The 19,098-nt window shown below is 39.2% G+C and overlaps 1 protein-coding gene across 2 annotated transcripts in view; it reads left to right on the top strand.

Annotated features, from left to right (window-relative positions):
* The window catches only part of LOC139671117 (solute carrier family 12 member 7-like), a 65,785-nt gene extending 50,894 nt beyond the window's left edge, over positions 1-14,891 (top strand). Inside the window, exons 19-25 of one of the 2 annotated variants that reach the window (XM_071553414.1) lie at positions 2,926-3,095; positions 3,242-3,373; positions 4,997-5,104; positions 8,240-8,356; positions 10,400-10,581; positions 13,417-13,550; positions 14,000-14,891. In XM_071553414.1, coding sequence (XP_071409515.1) covers positions 2,926-3,095; positions 3,242-3,373; positions 4,997-5,104; positions 8,240-8,356; positions 10,400-10,581; positions 13,417-13,550; positions 14,000-14,091 — 935 coding nt within the window. In that variant the 3' untranslated portion in view covers positions 14,092-14,891. The remainder of the gene's footprint in view (positions 1-2,925; positions 3,096-3,241; positions 3,374-4,996; positions 5,105-8,239; positions 8,357-10,399; positions 10,582-13,416; positions 13,551-13,999) is intronic. The other variant, XM_071553413.1, reaches the window with a different exon arrangement.
* Positions 14,892-19,098: the final 4,207 nt, after the last annotated feature.

Genomic DNA, 19,098 nt, shown 5'->3' with positions numbered 1-19,098 from the left:
AAAACTGAATTTCCTGGGCAGGTCCCTTGACCTTACTTTGCTTTATGGCAAAACCTTCAGGAGGACTTGGATTATTTTCTACCTTTTGTCAAAGACTTCCTCTGCTGTGTTGCCCACACAATGATGTCATCAATGTATTGCAAGTGTTCTGGAGCATCACCCCTTTCCAGTGCAGTCTGGATCAGTCCATGGCAAATGGTGGGGCTGTGTTTCCACTCCTGGGGCAGTCAGTTCCAGGTATATTGCATGCCTCTCCAGGTGAAAGGAGTGACCTGCACTCTGCTGTTAAAAGAATGAAAAAAACACATTAGCAATATTTATGGTGCCACTACCTTGCTGCCTTGGACTCCAGTTCATACTGAAGTTCCAGTATGTCTGGCACAGTAGCACTCAGTGATGGTGTGACTGTATCCACCTGGTTGGAGGAAGGGCCCCTTTGGTCCTGGTCATAGTACTCATTGCTCACTTCTTGTAAATGTGAACTGGAGGTCCCTTCAAGAGAATTGGAAGTAACATCAGCCCTTCTGTTCTTTCTGAGGACTTGCCCACTGGAAACTGGAGCAGCATTTATCCTTAAAAAATTTCCTTTGGTGGTTGTTCTTACACCACACATACCCATACTGGTAGGGCAGAGGTGGGTGTTCCAACTCACTTTCTCATGTCCTCTCTGTGGTTATGCAGGTAAAATCACAGGTTACCTCATGGTGTGTGGCCTCTCACTTGAGCCAGGGTGTGCCTGCTCCCAACAGCAGAGCCTCTGTACGGGCAGGGCATGGGAACATTTCCTCTTGGACTTGCTCAAATATTTCTAATCTGTCTACGGTCTTGGACAGTCTTTCCACAGCCAAGGGGCAAGTCCGTAGGGAGGAAAAAAGATGATCTTAATATTGCTGGAGTTGGGTAGTCACCTGAAGCACAGTTTGGTCTCCCTCTTTCTGTGACATCAGTGCCAGTGAGTTGGTGTCCAACGAGGGTGTGCTCCATCCAAACTTCTGCCACAGGTGTTGTGTACACTGGACCTCATCTGGATCTACAGGGGGCTGCTTGTAGTTTGAATCCTTACAGATTACCTCCAGCACAGCTAATTCTCTCAGGCACTGGATAGCTTTCTCCATGGCGTTGCACTTGCACAGTATTAAATAATCCTTTAGAGAATACCTTTCACTTGACAGGAACCACCTCCAGAGGCTGAGAGTTTCTGTCCTCATCCCAATCCCCTTGTCAATGCCTACATCCCGGGACAGGGATCCCAGTTGCTTGCCTTCACTACCATCTAGTTTCATATCATGGGCCACAATATCCCAGCATCAGAGCAGCCAGGTCACCCAACTGGCAGCTGGAATCTTTTCTTGTATCTCGCAGCTCACCTGGAGATAGGAATGGGGTGGTAATCTCTGGCCCTGCCTCTTCTGTCCCAAGAGCCCTGCTTCATCTTCATCCCTCACTAAGTAAACTGATTTTGTCTTGGATTTCTTCTTCTGTATAGGGCTGACTGCTGCTGGAACATGTTGTTGCTCTGGCTCAGCAGCAGTTTGAGTGGCTACAGTGCCTGTTGGTCTGCTTTCTTTCTCTTCCCCGTGAGAGTGCTGTCTGGTATCAAGCACTGTCTAATAAATAGTAGCCAGGGCCCAACACATTGCATAACTTTCCCCCTCACTGGAACTGCCACAGCATTTTTCTTTCAAATATTCTGTCACTTTAACAGGGTCCTGTAGTTGTTCAGGGTGAACTTCCAAACCATTGGAGCAGAATAATCTTTTGAATGCTGGCCCATTTTCTTCCACCTTCCATGCCACTCATGGCTATCCACCCTTGGGGCAGGTCTCTGAATAATCTCCCTGGAAATCTTTCTTGTCTCTGAAGATGATGTGTACTGAACTGAGGAGACCTGGTAGACTTAGCAACAAGAACATGCTTTCCTTAACATCCAAAGGGAATTCAAATTCTCAAAAGCTGCTGTCTGCCTGAAGGAGGAAAAGGGCGTGAAAAGCTCGGGAAAAGCATCCTCCCCTGTTATCCCCAGAGACTGGGTACAACTATTAATGGACTCCCAAAGGTTGCATCTGAGATAAGAGTAGGAGAGCAACACTGAATACACATCCCAAATGACCCTCATTGCCCTTGATGCTATCATGTCAGAAACTGATACCACACAGTACAGCAACAAAGCAATCCTGATCCCTCTCCCTACTTTGAAAAAATATCATCACAAGGATCACATACAGGAATATATACAGGGTTAGGTGCCACACCCACCTGAACAGATCAAGCAACATTGTGACAAGTGGTTTCGTACCTAATACAACAAATTCTTAGATCAAATTTGTTTCCAGCCCACTCTGGGTAGATCTGTGATCTCAACCCTTCATGCCCAATACTGGGTGCCTAATAAAGGTAGTTGTGGCTTAGGAATGGTAGTGCCCAATTCAGTGTTTCCACAGACTCTCCAAACTGTGCTGCTGCTTTCTCGATTGCCCCTTCTGCCCTGTTGGAGGTTGAAGAGGAGAGTTGGAGGCACAAAAGATGAAGATCATGGGTTGAGATAAGGACAATTTACTGGAAATGGCAATGAGATAAAAATAACAAAGTGTAACAGCAACAAATAGTAGCAAAAATGTACAGAAGAAAGAGTGATTCACATGCAAAAATGGTCACTGGAAGGAATCTCTTCTCCTTGATAGAGAGTCCCTCCTGCCCTTGGCAATGACCTGAGGTGGTATAGAATCACCTCTGGGTCCTAGGCACACCCACTCCTGGCTATTGCAGAATTAACCCTGTGCTGGCCAGAACCAGGACACCCGGTATATTCCTTTTTTTTTTCTCGGCAGAACCTGGCAGGGTTTAAGCTTTTGAATTCAAAACTAAAACAAAAGCTGTGAATGAAAACTCTAAGTTCTTGATTAAATGTCTTGTTTTCCCTTGCAGATACTGTACGAGAAACAACAGCAGCTCAGCAAGCACTTTTGGTGGCTAAAAACATTGACTTATTTCCAACAAATCAAGAACGTTTTACTGAAGGAAACATAGATGTGTGGTGGATTGTTCATGATGGTGGTATGCTGATGTTACTGCCTTTTCTCCTTCGACAGCACAAGGCAAGGACAGCAGAAAATGGCTGAATTTTGGTTTCTAGCAGTGAATGGCTCTAAGCATTTCTAATTAAATATTCCTTCACTTTGTTAGAATTATGCATGGAGAGCAATCACAGTGTTATAAATTGTTATAACCCATTTTTTTATAGGTTTGGAGAAAATGCAAAATGCGTATCTTCACTGTTGCTCAAATGGATGATAACAGCATTCAAATGAAGAAGGACCTTCAGATGTTCTTGTATCACCTTAGACTGAATGCTCAAGTGGAAGTTGTTGAAATGGTATGTTACTATATATTTTTAAGGTGCAACTGGAGCTGAGCTTGAGAAAACAGATTGAGCTTTTTTCAAATCAAGAGATGTTATCCCAAATATAGAAATGGAAGGAATTGTAATCACACCAAGAACAAGAAGTTAAACATCATTATCTTACCATGTCACAATGATAGTTTATGTGGTGTTGAGTTTAATGTGTTTGTCAGGTGGAGTTGTAGCTGTTTTGTTTTTTGTTAGTTCTTACTTCATTTATGAGGCCTAATCCATGGAGATAGTTCATTCAGGAGGGAAAGAGCTTGAGTTTTTATCAGGCAGTGGAATGGAAGGCTGAATGTGCTTAATCTAATAAGCCATGACATTTGTCAGGAGAGAGGGTGAATGAGTCCATGTCTCTAACTCCATGACTATCTGTCTGGAATAAGGAATCCCTAGGCTCCAGTGGGAATGTGACAGGTTTTGGCATTGCCAGCCTCAGCCAGGACTGACCAGCAAGACCATGTAGCTACAGATTCACGAGTCAGGCAATGACAAAGTGAATTTTGTAACTTTTTCCCTTTTTAAAATACAAGTCATAAACTGTTAAAGAGAAAGGACTAAAGCTGTAGTCTGTCTAGACCCATTTTTTTTTGGCAACCAAGGACTTCACTCAAAGGTGACCAGCATAATGTCCAAAGTAAGAGACATGATAAAAAACACCAAAACTTTCCTTGTTCTGAAGTGGGATGAGGATAAGTCAACTGGTTTAAAACTACCACCACTAGTTCCTAGAATGACCAAAACCTGTTGAAAAGATTTATCATGCTAATCAACCATAAATCAAATTTTAATAATTGTTCAAATTACATATGAAAAAAATAAATTAGAAGTTTGGTTAGTATTTAAACTAGATAAATCCTTTTATTTATTTTATTGTTCTTTGGTTAGAGTACTAAATACAAAAATCTAAAATGCTGTGGCACGTGCAGTTGAAAGAACACAAACAGAATGCTATAAAAATACTCAGCCTTGGTTGGATTTTGATCAGAAGACACTATAGGAAGTACAATTTATTCATTTCTTATCTGGGTAATAATTAATCCTGAGAATCTCCCAAAGGATATGAGACACATTACAAGTCAGTGACCACACAGGTGACTGCTAGAGATTTTTACATTGTATTTTAGTTTTGAGCCCATGTGAAAATACATACCAGAATTTCTTCTTAATTGCTTCTGTTTGTGAACATTTCTCACTGTTGTGCCTCTGGGCAGTTTTTAAGGAAACAAATGTGCACACATGCTCAGGCAGCAATGCAGACTCGGTTTAAATAAGTGCTTTCAACTCTTTCTCACTTTGTAACTGAATTAAAACAAAATAGTGGAAAGTCTGTTCCAAGTACCTAAAATTTAGATAAAACCATAATAATATTGTTAAAGTAGGATAGTTCACTGTGTGAAATTGCTATTTGAAGATGAAGTTTTAAGAATGAGACCAGAATTGATTGATCCATTATATGCTTGGGATTACTTAGGTGCCATAAATACATCCAGGACTGAATTAATGCAGGAATGAATGTGGTACACTGCCTAAATGGTGTTCTTCTAAGTAGTACTTTTGTTCTGATGTTTCTAATGCCAATTTCTTTTACAGTTTGAAAATGATATTTCTGCATTCACCTATGAGAAGACACTTATGATGGAACAGCGATCTCAGATGCTGAAACAGATGCAGCTGTCGAAGAACGAAAGGGAAAGGGAGGTAGGAACTTTGGCTTGACAAGGTGTTCTGTGAAAAATCTGAAAGCAGTATTTCTTGGCTGTGGCTTCTAATCAGTTTCTAACTAGTCAAAACCTTTTATAGTTGCATTCTGTGTTTCTCTACAATTGGTTTCACTTGCAAGGTTAAAGTAATATGGGGAACAAAATAATTTTTTATTTTAACACATGTTAAGAGTTTTCCTTTTCTTATTAAGAGGAGTGCAAGTATTGATGAGCAACATTTGAGCATCAATGTGGAATATATTCAGAACATTTCCAAACTTGACATCAGTAGCTAACGTTCATGATTATGCAGCTAGACTGATTAGCTTTGATTGAGATTTGGTTTTTAGAGTTGTAGAATCATTCAGGTTGAAAAAAAACTTTAAATTGAGTCCAGCCACCAACCTGCCAAGTCCACCATTAAACCATGTCCCCAAGTGCCACATCTACACATAATTTAAATACATCCAGGGGTAGTGACTCAACTACCTTCCTGGACAGCCTGTTCCAGTACTTGATAACCCTTTCCATGAAGACATTTTTCCTCATGCCCAATCTAAACATCCTCTGGCGCAACTTAGGCCATTTCCTCTTGTCCTGTCACTTGTTACTCAAGAAAGGAGACCAACCCCCACCTGACTACAACCTTTTCCAGGTAGCTGAGTAGAATGAGAAGGTCTCTCCTAAGCCAACTTGTCTCCAGGCTAAACAACTCCAGCTTCCTCAGCCATGAGTTACAAACACACACTATATATAATATATACAATAAAATACAGATTGGTTCAAATCTCACTGTTTTTTAGTTTTTGCATTATTTTGAATGTTTTATGAATCAACTCATTTCTTTCTGGAGGCAAAATTAGGCCAACAAACCTATAATTCTATAATATTAAGATAGGAAGGCTGTGTTTGCTGCTGCCCTATCCTTTCGCAGGAATAAGCTTCATGCAACTGTAGTTTCATTAGTATTTGTAACTTTTAAGTGCATTTCCTGTGGGTTGTGCTTCTACCCCTTCATCAATTCTGATGACTATTTAATTATTATCAACATTTTTTAGTGATGTAAAAGGTAGTAAATGCTCTGGCTTTGCCATCATGTAAAATTGTTTCCCTTTTCATGCCAAAAAAGAGAGCTCTACTATATTTAACTGTTTATTTTTAAAACAGCTAGGGTTTTTTTTCTTGTGGCTTTTCCTTTTGCTTTTAATCCTACAAATATGAGCAGCTTGGTTTTTAGGTTTTTTTATTTTTCATCTTCTCTGACTTTATTCTTTTTTTTAACTTGAAAGGATATTTTTTTAAGGTTGCTAAAGATGCCTATTATTCCTACAGCAATGTGGTGTTGTAAAGTCTCTTTCTTATCCATGTCATGGTAGTTTTCTTTAGATTTGAGCCTTAGCTTTTCATTAAAACCCCAAACTTTTCTGTATAGCTTATTCAGTGTTATTGTTTCTTTAGTAAACAATAGTATTTTTCCAATGGAGTTTGAGTAATTAATCAATCTGTTGTATATTTCAAAGGATTTAACTTCCATGTGAATGCTTATCAAGTAGCCCAAGGAGCTAATGCTCTGTAGTCTATAGTCTATATGCAGAACAGATAAAAGAACTTCTCAGCTCTGAGTTGGTTAGAGTCTGAACTATGCTTCAGAGTGTTGTTTTCTTGAAAGTTTTAATTTCTTTCTATTCCCCTCCACCTATTTTTCTTTATTACTCATTTTATCTGAATGTAACCATTGCCATCGTAGCTTTAGTTTGTTCCTTTACATTAGGCAGGGTAAAATCTGAGATATGCAAAATACCATTGAATTTATCTCATGGTCTGAAGTAAAATCCTTCATAATTCCAAGAGTACATACTTACTGCCTTGTTCAAGAATAAAAGTCACATCCATCTGTTTTTTCTGATTAGGATTTCTAAATCTACCTTGTCCTTTTGTATTTTCATCAGAAAATGTGGTTTATTTTTGCTGTCATTTCTTCTGGAGCTACGAGTTGAGAATATGCACTCAGTGTGCCAGGCCCTTTCTTAGCCTGATCATCTTCCCTTAAATGAGCTCAGCCATCCCCTCCAGTTTTTTAATGAGCTCCAAAACATTCATGTCATTAGTATCACTAGTTCAAATTAGCATTGCTTTTATTTTCATTATCTGTTTCCAGACATTCAAATATAACCTGAGATTTCAGCTTTGTATAGTGAGTGTAATTCGGTTTCCTGTTACCACCAAGATTAGCACTTTAACCTCACTTCAAATGAGGCTGAAACCTTCCGAAAGAGGAGAATTTGGATTTGTACAGTGCTCTTTTGCTGTTTCCTTCATAGGCATGCTTTTCTCTCTGAGCAATCACCTTCACCCTCTCTTCTTCCATCACTTTTTAAAAATAGAACTCATTTGATCTTGCCTCCGGGTTTTCTTGTAGAATTAGGGATCAGGAACTCATCAGATTCTTGTTTCCTTTTTTAAGAAACTTGGTTGATCTGCTTCTGTTCAAGTGTAAATATAATATGTACCTTAAGATAAGCAAACTTGGGTGCCAATGCCAAACATTTATTTATTTGACTTGACAATAGCTCTACAAAGATGAAAGAAAGTGTAGAATCTCACTGACTTTCTTGCTTCATTTTCTGGTGGTTGTTGGTTTCTTTTTCTGGCTAGTCCTGACTAAGGACTCTTGGGCCAGGCAGTGATAGTGGGACCTGTAAGAAGATGATCATCCATTCCACCACCACATTGTGTTGGGTTGTGCTGTTAGGTAAGATTGGCATAAATTTGTGTGCGTGCAGGTGAGGAACACAGTTATAATTCATGAATCACTGTTTTTTAGAGTTGGAAAGTAGCTTTCTCATACTTTTGTCATATTTTTCATTGTAATTGCATAAAATAAATTCATCTGAATATACACATATATGAAGGGATCCTCACAAACAAGTGAATATTTGAGCTTCCCATGTAAAGTGTACTCAAGTGGCTTTGTGTTTTCACTAATATCTGTAAAGAGACTTAATAACTAACTTCTACACATTTAAAAAAGAACCTGATACCACAACTCATCTGTTTAAAAGAAAAATAATATGATCATCTGCTTTTTTTCTGTAGACCATTATTTTTGTCATTGGTAACCTTTTTATCCCAGATTCAGAGCATCACTGATGGGTCTCGAGGCTCAATCAGAAGAAAAAGCTACACCAGTTCACTGTCCATTGGCCAAGATGCTCAGGCCCTGCTGACTAATGATTATCAAGAGGAGGAGGTAGCTGGACATAGAGCTGGCTAGACATATTTTCCCATTGCAACACTTGAAGTGCCACTATTGCAAACTGAACTGTACATGAACAACTTAATCACTTGTTATGGAGCAGTTCTTCATAAATTTTAATTTTACTCTTTTCCTACATTCATTATCTTACCCTCTATTTTTTGTCTCTAGATGATGCTTCTGCACAGAAACTACATTATTTTCCATAAAACAAGCATGTTTCTGAGACTGCCTGTTTTATTTAAGGGCCAGAAGCAGTGTTTCATTAATAAGCATATTTCCTGCTTTCACAAGCCATTGACTTCTCTATAGTTCCTATACTGAAGTACTGAAGCTTCTAGGAGACCCTATTGATATCCTAGGTCATTTAAGGAGATCTCTATACTTATTTGCAAGCCATCATTAACCCATAAATGTCCTTACTGCATTCTGCATGCTGACATTGCAGGGAAATGCACTGATGTAATCAATGGTTTTAGTGTGCACTTGAAGTGTTGCTCATACCTAAAGATGTGTAGCCTAGTTCGTAGAAGTGCTGTGTCCCCTTGTGTTTCCCTTTCTTCATGGAGGATAAGAACAACATGTGTTCCATGTGTTTAATTTGGTATCAAAATAGCACTAACAAAAAATGTGCTTTTGTTTGTTTTGTTTTGTCTTTGGATTTTTAGAAACGTGTTATAGGTCCAGAATTTCTCTTTATCTCACTTTGTTACTTTGAAATTCTAATTCATTGGATACTGCTGCATGGTATTTACAGTATTGGCATGTATTTGTTAGCCTTTTTCATTCTCATGATAGAACTGTATCCACAGGAACTTCTAATTTGTGGTCTTAACTCATGATTTAATCACATGTAGACAAAAGAAGACTGTCAAACAAATAGATCTTTATGCAAAGCTCAGAACTGAACTCCAGGATTTGGGAATTCTCAGGGATACGGACTAGGAAAATAATTTAGGGAATATACAGAAGCTCAAGGGCATTTAAAACCAACTGCAATTACAGTTTGTCAGCCACCAGAGGAATTGCTGTTCAGAGATCAAAAGTAGTATTCTCATCTGCTTGGTTTTGGTTCATGCTTTTGATTGACCTGAATGAAACTGGTTCTTCTGAATCATCACTTATGTGGAGGGACATAAATGTCTAACGTGAATAATTGAGGTTCCCAAATGAAACAGGAGCTTCAACTCATGATTATCAATCTCTGAATAGCTTTGAGAACTTAAAAAACAAACAGACAAACAAAAACCACAGAGAAAAAGAAATGCCACCTCCAAAACAAAAAGCACCAAACCACAAAAAGAATCCTCCCCCCAAATACCAATTCACTTATAATTTAAAAGTCCAAGGTACTGTATTTTTGTTGTATTTGATGGAAATAGAGAAGCCTATGGAGAAAGTATTATGAGGAAAGAAGGTAAGTAAATAATATGTTAAGTATTTAATCCTTTTTTTCCTCAAAAGGAGTGAGGGGAATGGAAAATGGAGAACACAGAAGTGTATATACATCTGGGAAGAAGAATACTAAGTTCTTGAAGTTGATTTGAGTTTTGCTATTAAAAGGGAAGAGAAGGTCCCTTCCTGGTTATATTGATTGGATTTTTTGTAGCTAGCCTTCAATTCAGCCACTCCCATACTGAGTTGTGGTAGTCCCATCTAAAGGCACATGAAGTGGACAATGTTTACCAGAGTATCTGAGAAAAAACATCAGTGGGGAACAATGAGAGCACTGGCAAAATACCTTGGTGGAAATAAAGTACCATCTGGTGGGATTCAGGCTCACTTTAGTTCATTACAAAAATGCTGGTCCAGGTCAGATGTAATCCTGCAGATAGAAGCAGTAGGTACATTTTTACAAGCAGTTTCACTTCGTGCTGAAGTGACTACAATCTGGCATTTGTTTCACAAAGTAAGGTGCATTTTTCTGTGGTTTCTTCTGTTCCACTACTGTGAAATTCCTTTTCAAGATGTTAATAATATAATTGGCAAATGTTTTTTTTGGCTGAGTCTTGGGGTGATTCTTTGTTTTGTGACCAGGCCCAGCTGATCCATGATAGAAACACTGCCTCACATTCTGCTCCAGCAGTTGAAGCAAGTGTGGCTGCTGCTGTGCCAGAAAAAGTGCATATGACCTGGACTAAAGAAAAGTTTGCAGCTGAAAAGCATAAAACCAAAGATTCAAATGTGTCTGGCTTTAAAGATGTTTTCAACATGAAGCCGTAAGTATACACGTGGTGTCTGGAGTTTTGTTTTTCGTTGTGTATATTTTAATGTGTGGGATTTTTTATTTTGTTGGTTTTGTTGTTTTCTGGGGTTTGCTTTTTGGTTTATTTAAAACAATACAAAAATCTTTTTATGCACTTCACTTAAATGCCATCCCTACAAAAATTGCATGGACTTGGGGGAAATAATAATGACTGTAAAGAGTCATTGACAAGAATGTGGTGAACGAAGTTTAAATGATAGACACAAAAGCAATAACAGAAAGAAATCATCTTGTTTGCTTCCTCATCTTGTGATTTTAAGCACACGCATCCCTTTTCCTGGGTTCTGGAAGAATGCACTTAAAAGCATAGCCTAAATTATTTTCTGCACATGACCAAACCAAAATTGTGGCTGTCAAGGGAAATCTTAGTATCTAAAGAAAACATATCTTAAATCTAGGACTTGTAGACGATAGAGTTAAAAACATACTCAAAATCAACACCTTAAAATCCCAAGTTTTTTGTAGATTTGCTTTGACCTCTTTAAAAACAGAATGCCTTTTGCAAATTCCAAAAATCGTCTTGCTCATACTCTAAAGTATTATTGTGAGCTGCATTATACTCTAATTTTTTCATTAACATCTTAGAAATATTTCTTATTACTACTTTAGAACTGTGAAATATGCAGATTTCAGATATTATTATTGTAAAACTACTATGTGTAGTTGGGGTAGAAATTACAGTTCAAAGTTGGTGTGCCTGTACAATATATTAGTATTGTTGACTTTAAAATGTACCTGATGGCAAATTTTTTTTTCCTATGCATTTGCTTCCCTTTCACATAGAGAATGGGGAAATCTGTAAGTCTAAATTTCATTTCACTTAAGCAACATAGGCTGTGTTCTTTGCTTCTTGTGGTCCTGTACAATGTATGCATGTTTCTAAGCCATAATTTGCAATGCATGTATTTTTTTGTTCCTTGTTTAATATACTGAGTTAGCACATGTCACTGAAAAATATTCATCATTGTGACTTGTTAATGTTCTCTTAAATATTGTCAACATTCTAGTCGAGGTAAGTCACCAAACATGTGTTTTAGTTTCTGTAAGAATGTAAAACTTGGCAGTACTCCTCTGCACCAGTGTAATATTTAGTTTTCTCATTAACTACATTAAAAAGTGAATGTATTTTTATTCTGGAAAAATAGCCCCCCGTTGTGATATAACTACTTGGACAGTAAGGATTATATGTTCAGAAAGGGAACTTTCATGTTTCATCAGTCAGTTCTTGGCTGCTTTTTTCCAACCCATCCATGTGTAGAAATAACATAAGTTCAGATCTACATTAGGTATGACAGCACACCAATCTCTTGAGTGGAACTCACTTGACTGCTCTGCTTTTTTTCAGAGTTCAGCATTTTCTTAATTTTGTCTGTTGAACAAGTTGAGCTTCTTATGAAAATTTAAGAAGCTTACTTTGTCTACCATGTATAATTTCAGTTTTACCAGTGCTTGCAGGCTAAGTGATGTAAGTAGCCTCAGTTTACATTGCACACAATGGGAGCCTTCATTGCAGTGCTGAATTTTTGCCTCCTCTATCACAAATTGGCATCCTGCATTTTAGTTTTAGTTTAACAATGTTTCAGCTTCAACATTTATGCATCTCAGTTACACACTTTTTGCCTCTCTTCATAGTTGTTTTTTGGTCTTCTCCAGATGCAGTTCTGCTTCTGAAAAATGGAACTTCAAACATTCTTCTGTTCCAGATAAGGTTTTTGTGCAGTTGATTCTTAGGATAGGTGGCTGCTGTGATAGGAGATCCCCCAAGAGGGCCTGATAAACTCAGTTTTAGAAATGTCATTCCCTTGTCAGGGAAAGATTGGAGGCAGCAGAGGGGAGAGAATCAATTCAAGTGGTAGGGCTGGTCTCCCACTACGCTTCAGGCCAAATGCCTTTGAATTTTACTTCTTTTTGTAAAGCATCTACTTTTGGGCAGCAGATCTTTTGCATAAATGGGCTAAGGTAGAGGTTGGGTATTTTAGTTCCACTGTAGCATATGACTAATTTCCAGTCTTGACTAATTTTACACAGATACCATTTTCTCAGGAACTGTAAGGACACTATTCTTTTGTTTTATTCTGAAAAACAACTAAATCATACAACACAGATACTGAAATAAGGACATCCTTGAAATCCCAGCAGTTTTTTCTTTTTGTGCACAAATTTACAACAATTATATTTGTAGATGCAACAAGGAAAATGTGAGTTAATGTTAATAATGTAAGGGGAGAGGCTCCATTTCAGTTCAGTGCTTACTGCCTTATTCTTGTGACCTGAGAAACTAGTAATTTTTTCAAAAGTCTGTCATGTTTCTGAGTTTTCTTCACCAGCTTATAGTAATTTTGTAATGTTTCCAAAGCCCATGGGTAAAATCTTGTACTGTCCAGCATAAATACTGTAATCTTTCCACTGCATGCCTGTAATTTCCTTGTCTGGAAATTCTTGTATAAATCAAGTTACTTTTTCATGGAAGCCAATAAACTGGATTCTCAGTATTTTCTGACTGAACTTTAACTCCTGTTGAAACCACAGGTTTTATTCACCTTGTTAAAAGATAACTGACAACTGGAAAATTTTTGCATTTTGGTAATCTGCTTAGAACTCTTCGAATTTCAATGTTTTTTTCAAAGGTATTGCATTTTCTCATTTATTTTGAATGTGTACAAATACTAGTGTCCATGAAAATAGCTTATTTTACATGCTTACAGATTAAACTTAAAAATTCAAATAAATAATGTGTAATTAAAATATGTGTTATGACAATGCTTAAAAATGTTTTTTTTCATGCTAGAAATCAGTCAAACGTGAGAAGAATGCACACTGCTGTGAAGCTCAATGGAGTAGTGCTGAATAAATCACAGCATGCTCAGCTAGTTCTCCTGAATATGCCTGGACCTCCTAAAAACAGAAAAGGAGATGAAAATTGTATCCTCTACTGTACTGATTCCACATTTGTTGAAACTGGGTATTTGATTTTTGTCATTGTGCCGTTGTCTGTCTACCTGTTGGGGCAACCATTAATAACCATGGTAAGCATAATTTTGCCTTTAAGAAAATGACTTTTGATTCCACAGAGAAAGTAACAAAAAATATTGATAGTGGGGAGGGAGTTCTTACTGACATAAAGCATTTCTCAATTCTGAACTCATTTTAAAGTCTTACTCTCATCTTTTCTGTGGGTAAGTAGATCAGAACTGGGAATTTCCCCCAGGTTAGGCCTCCCTTCCAGGTAATGGGAGATTAAAGGGTGGCAGAGGAAAACTCGGGGATTAAATCTGTGAACTCACTTTTTGCATTGTATGTCAGACTTCTTGAGATATTAGTGGCTATTTTGTTTCTCTTTCAATAAATTCCTTGACCTAATGATATTTCAGACATGGAGTTTCTGGAAGTTCTAACAGAAGGTCTGGACAGAGTTCTATTAGTTCGAGGCAGTGGCCGTGAAGTGATCACCATTTATTCTTAATCTGTTTGCACATGTTGTTCAAACACAACACCCCCACACCCCCCCTCCATGAGAAAACAAAGTTATTTGCCATAATTTGAGCAGCTTCATTAAGTGTTCTAGTGCATTGAAAATTATCTGCAAGCTGAGTCTCCTGATGATATCTTCTTTTTTTTTTCTATTAAACTGTTATATTGAAGTAATATTTTAAGCAGATAGACTTATGTAGAAAATATTTCTATAGTGAATAAATGGTGGATGGGTTAGGATATTTATATGTACAATTCTTGCACTTGTTAAGCTGTGGTGAAACACAAGAACAATGGTAATGTGATGGTATTTTTAAACATATAGAATTGCAAGCAACTTTTGATTATTTTAATCTTTGTTCTTTGTCTTAACAAAAGGGAAAAGTTTCAGGAAAAGTTGTCTTTTTTCCTTACCAAAATGCTGCAAAGTTGTATACAATCATTCAAATCTGTATATTGCGTGCATAAAGTGTTTCCCTGAAGTTCATGATTTGCCAGTCTTGTTAAAAATAACATTTCTGTATTTAAAATGCTTAGGGGCCTGAAACCTGCAGGAGATAGTAAGTAGACAAGCTGTGTGGGTTTTTTCCCATGATCCACTAGCAGTTATGTATATTACATGACTCTACCAGTGAAAATCCAGTTCATAGGAGGGCTATGATGCAGAAACTCCTGGTTCCAGGTATAATTGTACCAATTCATAAACCACAGGAAATTTATGATATATGTATATTTTGAAAATATTTTATGTATGTGCTGCTGTTTAAAATAAAATCTGCTTTTTGAACTGAATGAACTCTTTAAGTTGTAGTTTTAGTTTTGTAAATGTTGTTTAGTTTTATAAATGTTGCTTAAGACCTAAAATGTTTGTTTGGTATCAGAATATTGTTCTACTCTAAAAAGAATGGCTTTATTTATACCTATAAACTATTCTTTTTAGTTTTTCTCTTTTTCTTATTCTTTTATAATTCAATCAACATGTCTGTTGCCCAGACTAGAACAGCAGTGATGCAGAGCCCAAACCCCTGACTAGGTTCAAGGCCAGTGCTTTCACCACAGTGCTCTCAGGCAAAGCAAGACAAAGTTATGAACAGCAAATGCTGAAAAGCAGCCCTTGCCAATCCCTATAGTTTGATGCACAGCAACAGAGGGAGCACAGAAAGATAATCAGATGACGTAGTGAACTCCAGATGGTTCAAAAGCACTGCTGGGATACATCAGAAGGCACTTGGAAAGGTGTGCTGCACACCAGAAGGCACTGGGTGTGACTGTAGGTTGAGGAATATGTTTATGCCTGGGCACTCAGGGGTACCTTGGGGGTGCACCAAAGTCACTGCAGGGACTTTTAGGTGCAGTGAAAGACACAGGGAGACCCTGTGGACTGATCAGAAGGCATCTGAAGGTGCTAGATTTGCACAGCATATCAAGTGAATGAAAAATCTTTCTCAGACCACTGGGGAGAAGAGAAATGTCATCAGATGCCTGTAGTGTACTCCAGATTGCTCTGGGCTTCTCATGGGACACATAAAAAGGCACTCTGTGGGCCATGGTGATGCAGGGCCATCAACAGGCATTCATAGACAACTGCAGGTGGCTTATAAAAAGAGTTTAGTTTAGAGATAGTAATTCAGAGGCACCTGGGACCTCCTAAAGACTCTCTCAGGGCCCTTAGGTGCAAGGCAGGATGGACAAAGGTTTCTGTGTGTGTACCAGAAGGCACTTGGTAAATTTATGGAAGGTACAAAGCATCAGCTTACACAAAGCTTTTGAAGATCCAACAGCAGCTGGACTTCCAAGATGTGTATCCATCCCAGTGTGTTACAGGGGACATCCACACTGAGGGGCACAGCCATACACCTGAAAATGGGGCTGACATCATAACAGCAGTGTCCTCATAAAGCCCATATACCTCATAGTAGCAATGTCCTCATAAAGCCCATAAACCTCATAATGATATTGGCCTCATGAAGCCTGTAAATGTCATAATGCAGCTCTTCATCATAAAGGCACTGCTTCATAAAGGCCAGAAACCTCATAAATTCACTGTCATCATAAAGCCCATAAACCTCATAATGGTGTGGACATCATAAAGGGAAAGGGAAGGTTTGGGAAGGGGAAAGGGAAGGGAGGGGAAAGTTTGGGAAGATTCAGGAAGGGGAAAGGTTTGGGAAGGGAACGTTTGGGAAGGGGAAAGGTTAGGGAAGGGAAGGGGAAGAGGAAAGGAGGGGGAAAGGGAAAGGAAAGGGAAGGGTCCTGGAGGGGTTGCTCCTGCTTGGTAGCTGTTCTTTCGCACCTTTCTGGAAGTGGGTCAAAGGCTTTGGGGGCCTTGGGTGGTTTCATCCCCCCTCCAATTTGATGAACCTGTGATTGACAGTTCCTGCCCACTCTGTGCTTACCTTTGAGTGACTGGACAGCTTCCTCTGCATCCTGTGTGCTGCCTGGATTTCTCTGAAAAATATTTCTCCCTCCAGATGTAACACAACAGTGGCCTACTGGACAGGTTGGTTTGGATTTGAAGGAACCATATAAAGACTCTGTTGTCCGATTCCATGACAAAGAACACATCCAGACCTGCCTCCTCACTCTCCTTGATGTCATGAGTATCTTTCATGGCACTGCCTGGCCTGTTTGGGAATGGGAACAGCTACAGGGAACTCTGGCAGGAGCACCTGGAGACCAGGTAAAAAGAGCAATGTGATTGTTTTTGCTGCTGCTGGATCTGGTTTTCAAGATGATCTGCTGATTAATCTATTTCACAGTAGTTTTCTTGGGCACATTCAAGGGTAATTCCAGAATTTGGGAACAGCTGGAAAACAGTGGGGCCAAAATGTGAACTTGATCCATTTCTAGTAATTCCAAACTTCTCCCATAATATGGTTCTGGGGGAAACCTGGTTGAAGACTAAACATGCAGAGGAACAAGTGGTCTAACCAGCCCCTTGGCTCTCTGTCAGAGAACCATTTCCCCTGTCTTTTTTTACTGGTCCACATGCAGATTATTGTCCTGTACTTACTGTCAGTCACTGCTCAGAGGTACTGGTGGGGCACAGCCACCTGCAGCACAAGGTGGGAAGTCTAGTTTGCCCTACAGGGCAGGACCACCTGCAGTGACAGCTGGGGATGACAGCCTTAGTCATGATGTATATCAGAAAATCTCTGCTCTTGTATTACACCTTCCCAGCTTGCACCGAAAAGGTTTTCAAGATGGCTACAGGATACTGAGTATGGTCTTACTATATTTGGAAATCCGTGTGCCTTGGATTATTCTGAGGATGTTTGGATTGCTTTGATGGTATTTGGCTTGTCCTTCACCCCAAGAGGTGTAGGAAAGCTTTTTTCCTGCCCTAGCCTTTTGAGAAGTATTTCTGGGATTTTTCCCTCTCCTACCTCTCCTACACTTCTCCCTTTGAAGGTGAGTGGAGGAAACAGCACTGATGTTTATTTCCTCTTCACAATTATTTCCTAATAATCTTCCTTCATGGTTTCAGGGAAGAAAACAAATTCAAGGCATCAAGCTTTCAAGAAGCCGGCAATCACTGTGTGCTGGCTTTCTTTGGGGTCCTTCTGCTTGTAGAGTTTGAGGACCTAAGCAGGTTTGTGGATGACTCCAAGCTGGCTGGTGAGCTGGAGGGATCTGTCAGAGTCTCAAGGCCTGGGGAGTTGGCCATTGTGAACCTCACAAGGTTCAAACAGGGCCAGTGTAAGGGTTGGGGCAATCACCAGTATCAGTACAGACTGGGTTATGAAGGCATTGAGAGCAGCTTTGTGGAGAAGGACATGGGGGTACTGGTGGATTAAAAAAAATGGATTTGAACTGGCAATGTGCACTTATAGCCCAGAAAGCCCATTGCATCCTGCGTGGCCAGCAGGTCAAGGGAGGTGATTCTCCCCTTCTGCTCCATTCTGGTACATTCTGGAGTACTGCATCTGTGGTCTGCTGCATAAGAAGGACATGTTGGAACAAGTCCATAGGGGAGCCATGAAAATTATTAGAGGGCTGGAACTCTTTTCCTATGAAGACAGACTGAGAGAGCTGGGCTTGTTCAGCCAGGTGAAGAGAGGGCTCTGGGAAGACTTACCATCTTTCAATATATAAAGAGGGCTGATAAATCTGGAGAGACTTTTTACTAGAGCCTTTAGTGACAGGACAAAGGGTAATGATTTTAAACTAAAAGAAGGTAGATTTAGTTTTGATATAAAGAATAAACTTGAGGCAGTGAAGGTTAGAAACATGAGGGGATGATGAGTGCAGGGAAGCCACTGGGTGAGGAGCTGAGAGAACATGACTGGGACTGACCTCTAACCAGCAGCCACTTTTTGTCTTTCCCCATAAAATGTATAAAATTGCTCCTGCTAACAGGAAAGAGACCCAAAGTGGATTGACTGTGAAGGATTCAAGTGGCCAAGGGAGGAACACTACAGCAACAGTGCACAGGGAAGCTCTGCATCATTTTCTAAAGACCTGCAACAGATGAGGCTTTTGGCACACATACAGGGGAAAAAAGAGACAGAACCCATGCTCACTGAGGATTGTTGCTATTGCACAGTGATGACAGGCAAGCATTCAAAGATGAATGGGGCAGAGTAAGAAGCCCTGAGATTAAAATTCATATTTTGCATGTATTTAAGGCCTGAGTTACAATTATACATTCTTATCTGTAGCCTTTTCTAATCTTCTGAATGTGTCACTTCAACATGCTGCTTTTTGTTGGTTGTGTAAGTTAATAACAGGGTGTCATGTAACTAAGCCTGCATTCAAAAGGTGCAAGGTGTAGCAGTAGTCCAGGAACATGTGTGTAGGCAGAAAAGCCTAACAAGTGGTGAGCTGTGGCTTTAGTTGCATGCCAGACATCCCTGTGAGAGACTTCCCAGCCAATTACAGCATACCAGTCTAGAAATCAGTCATAATTTCCTGACTCTATCACAACTGTGAGTCATTGCAAGTTTGGAAAAACTCCTTTATTTCTATCTCTCCATAAGCAAAATGATGCTATAGAGCT

The sequence above is a fragment of the Pithys albifrons genome, chromosome 4, assembly GCF_047495875.1.
Source record: "Pithys albifrons albifrons isolate INPA30051 chromosome 4, PitAlb_v1, whole genome shotgun sequence".
NCBI classification, from domain to species: Eukaryota; Metazoa; Chordata; class Aves; order Passeriformes; family Thamnophilidae; genus Pithys; species Pithys albifrons.
Note: the sequence above shows the minus strand (reverse complement) of the source record. Positions and strands in the feature narration are given on the sequence as shown.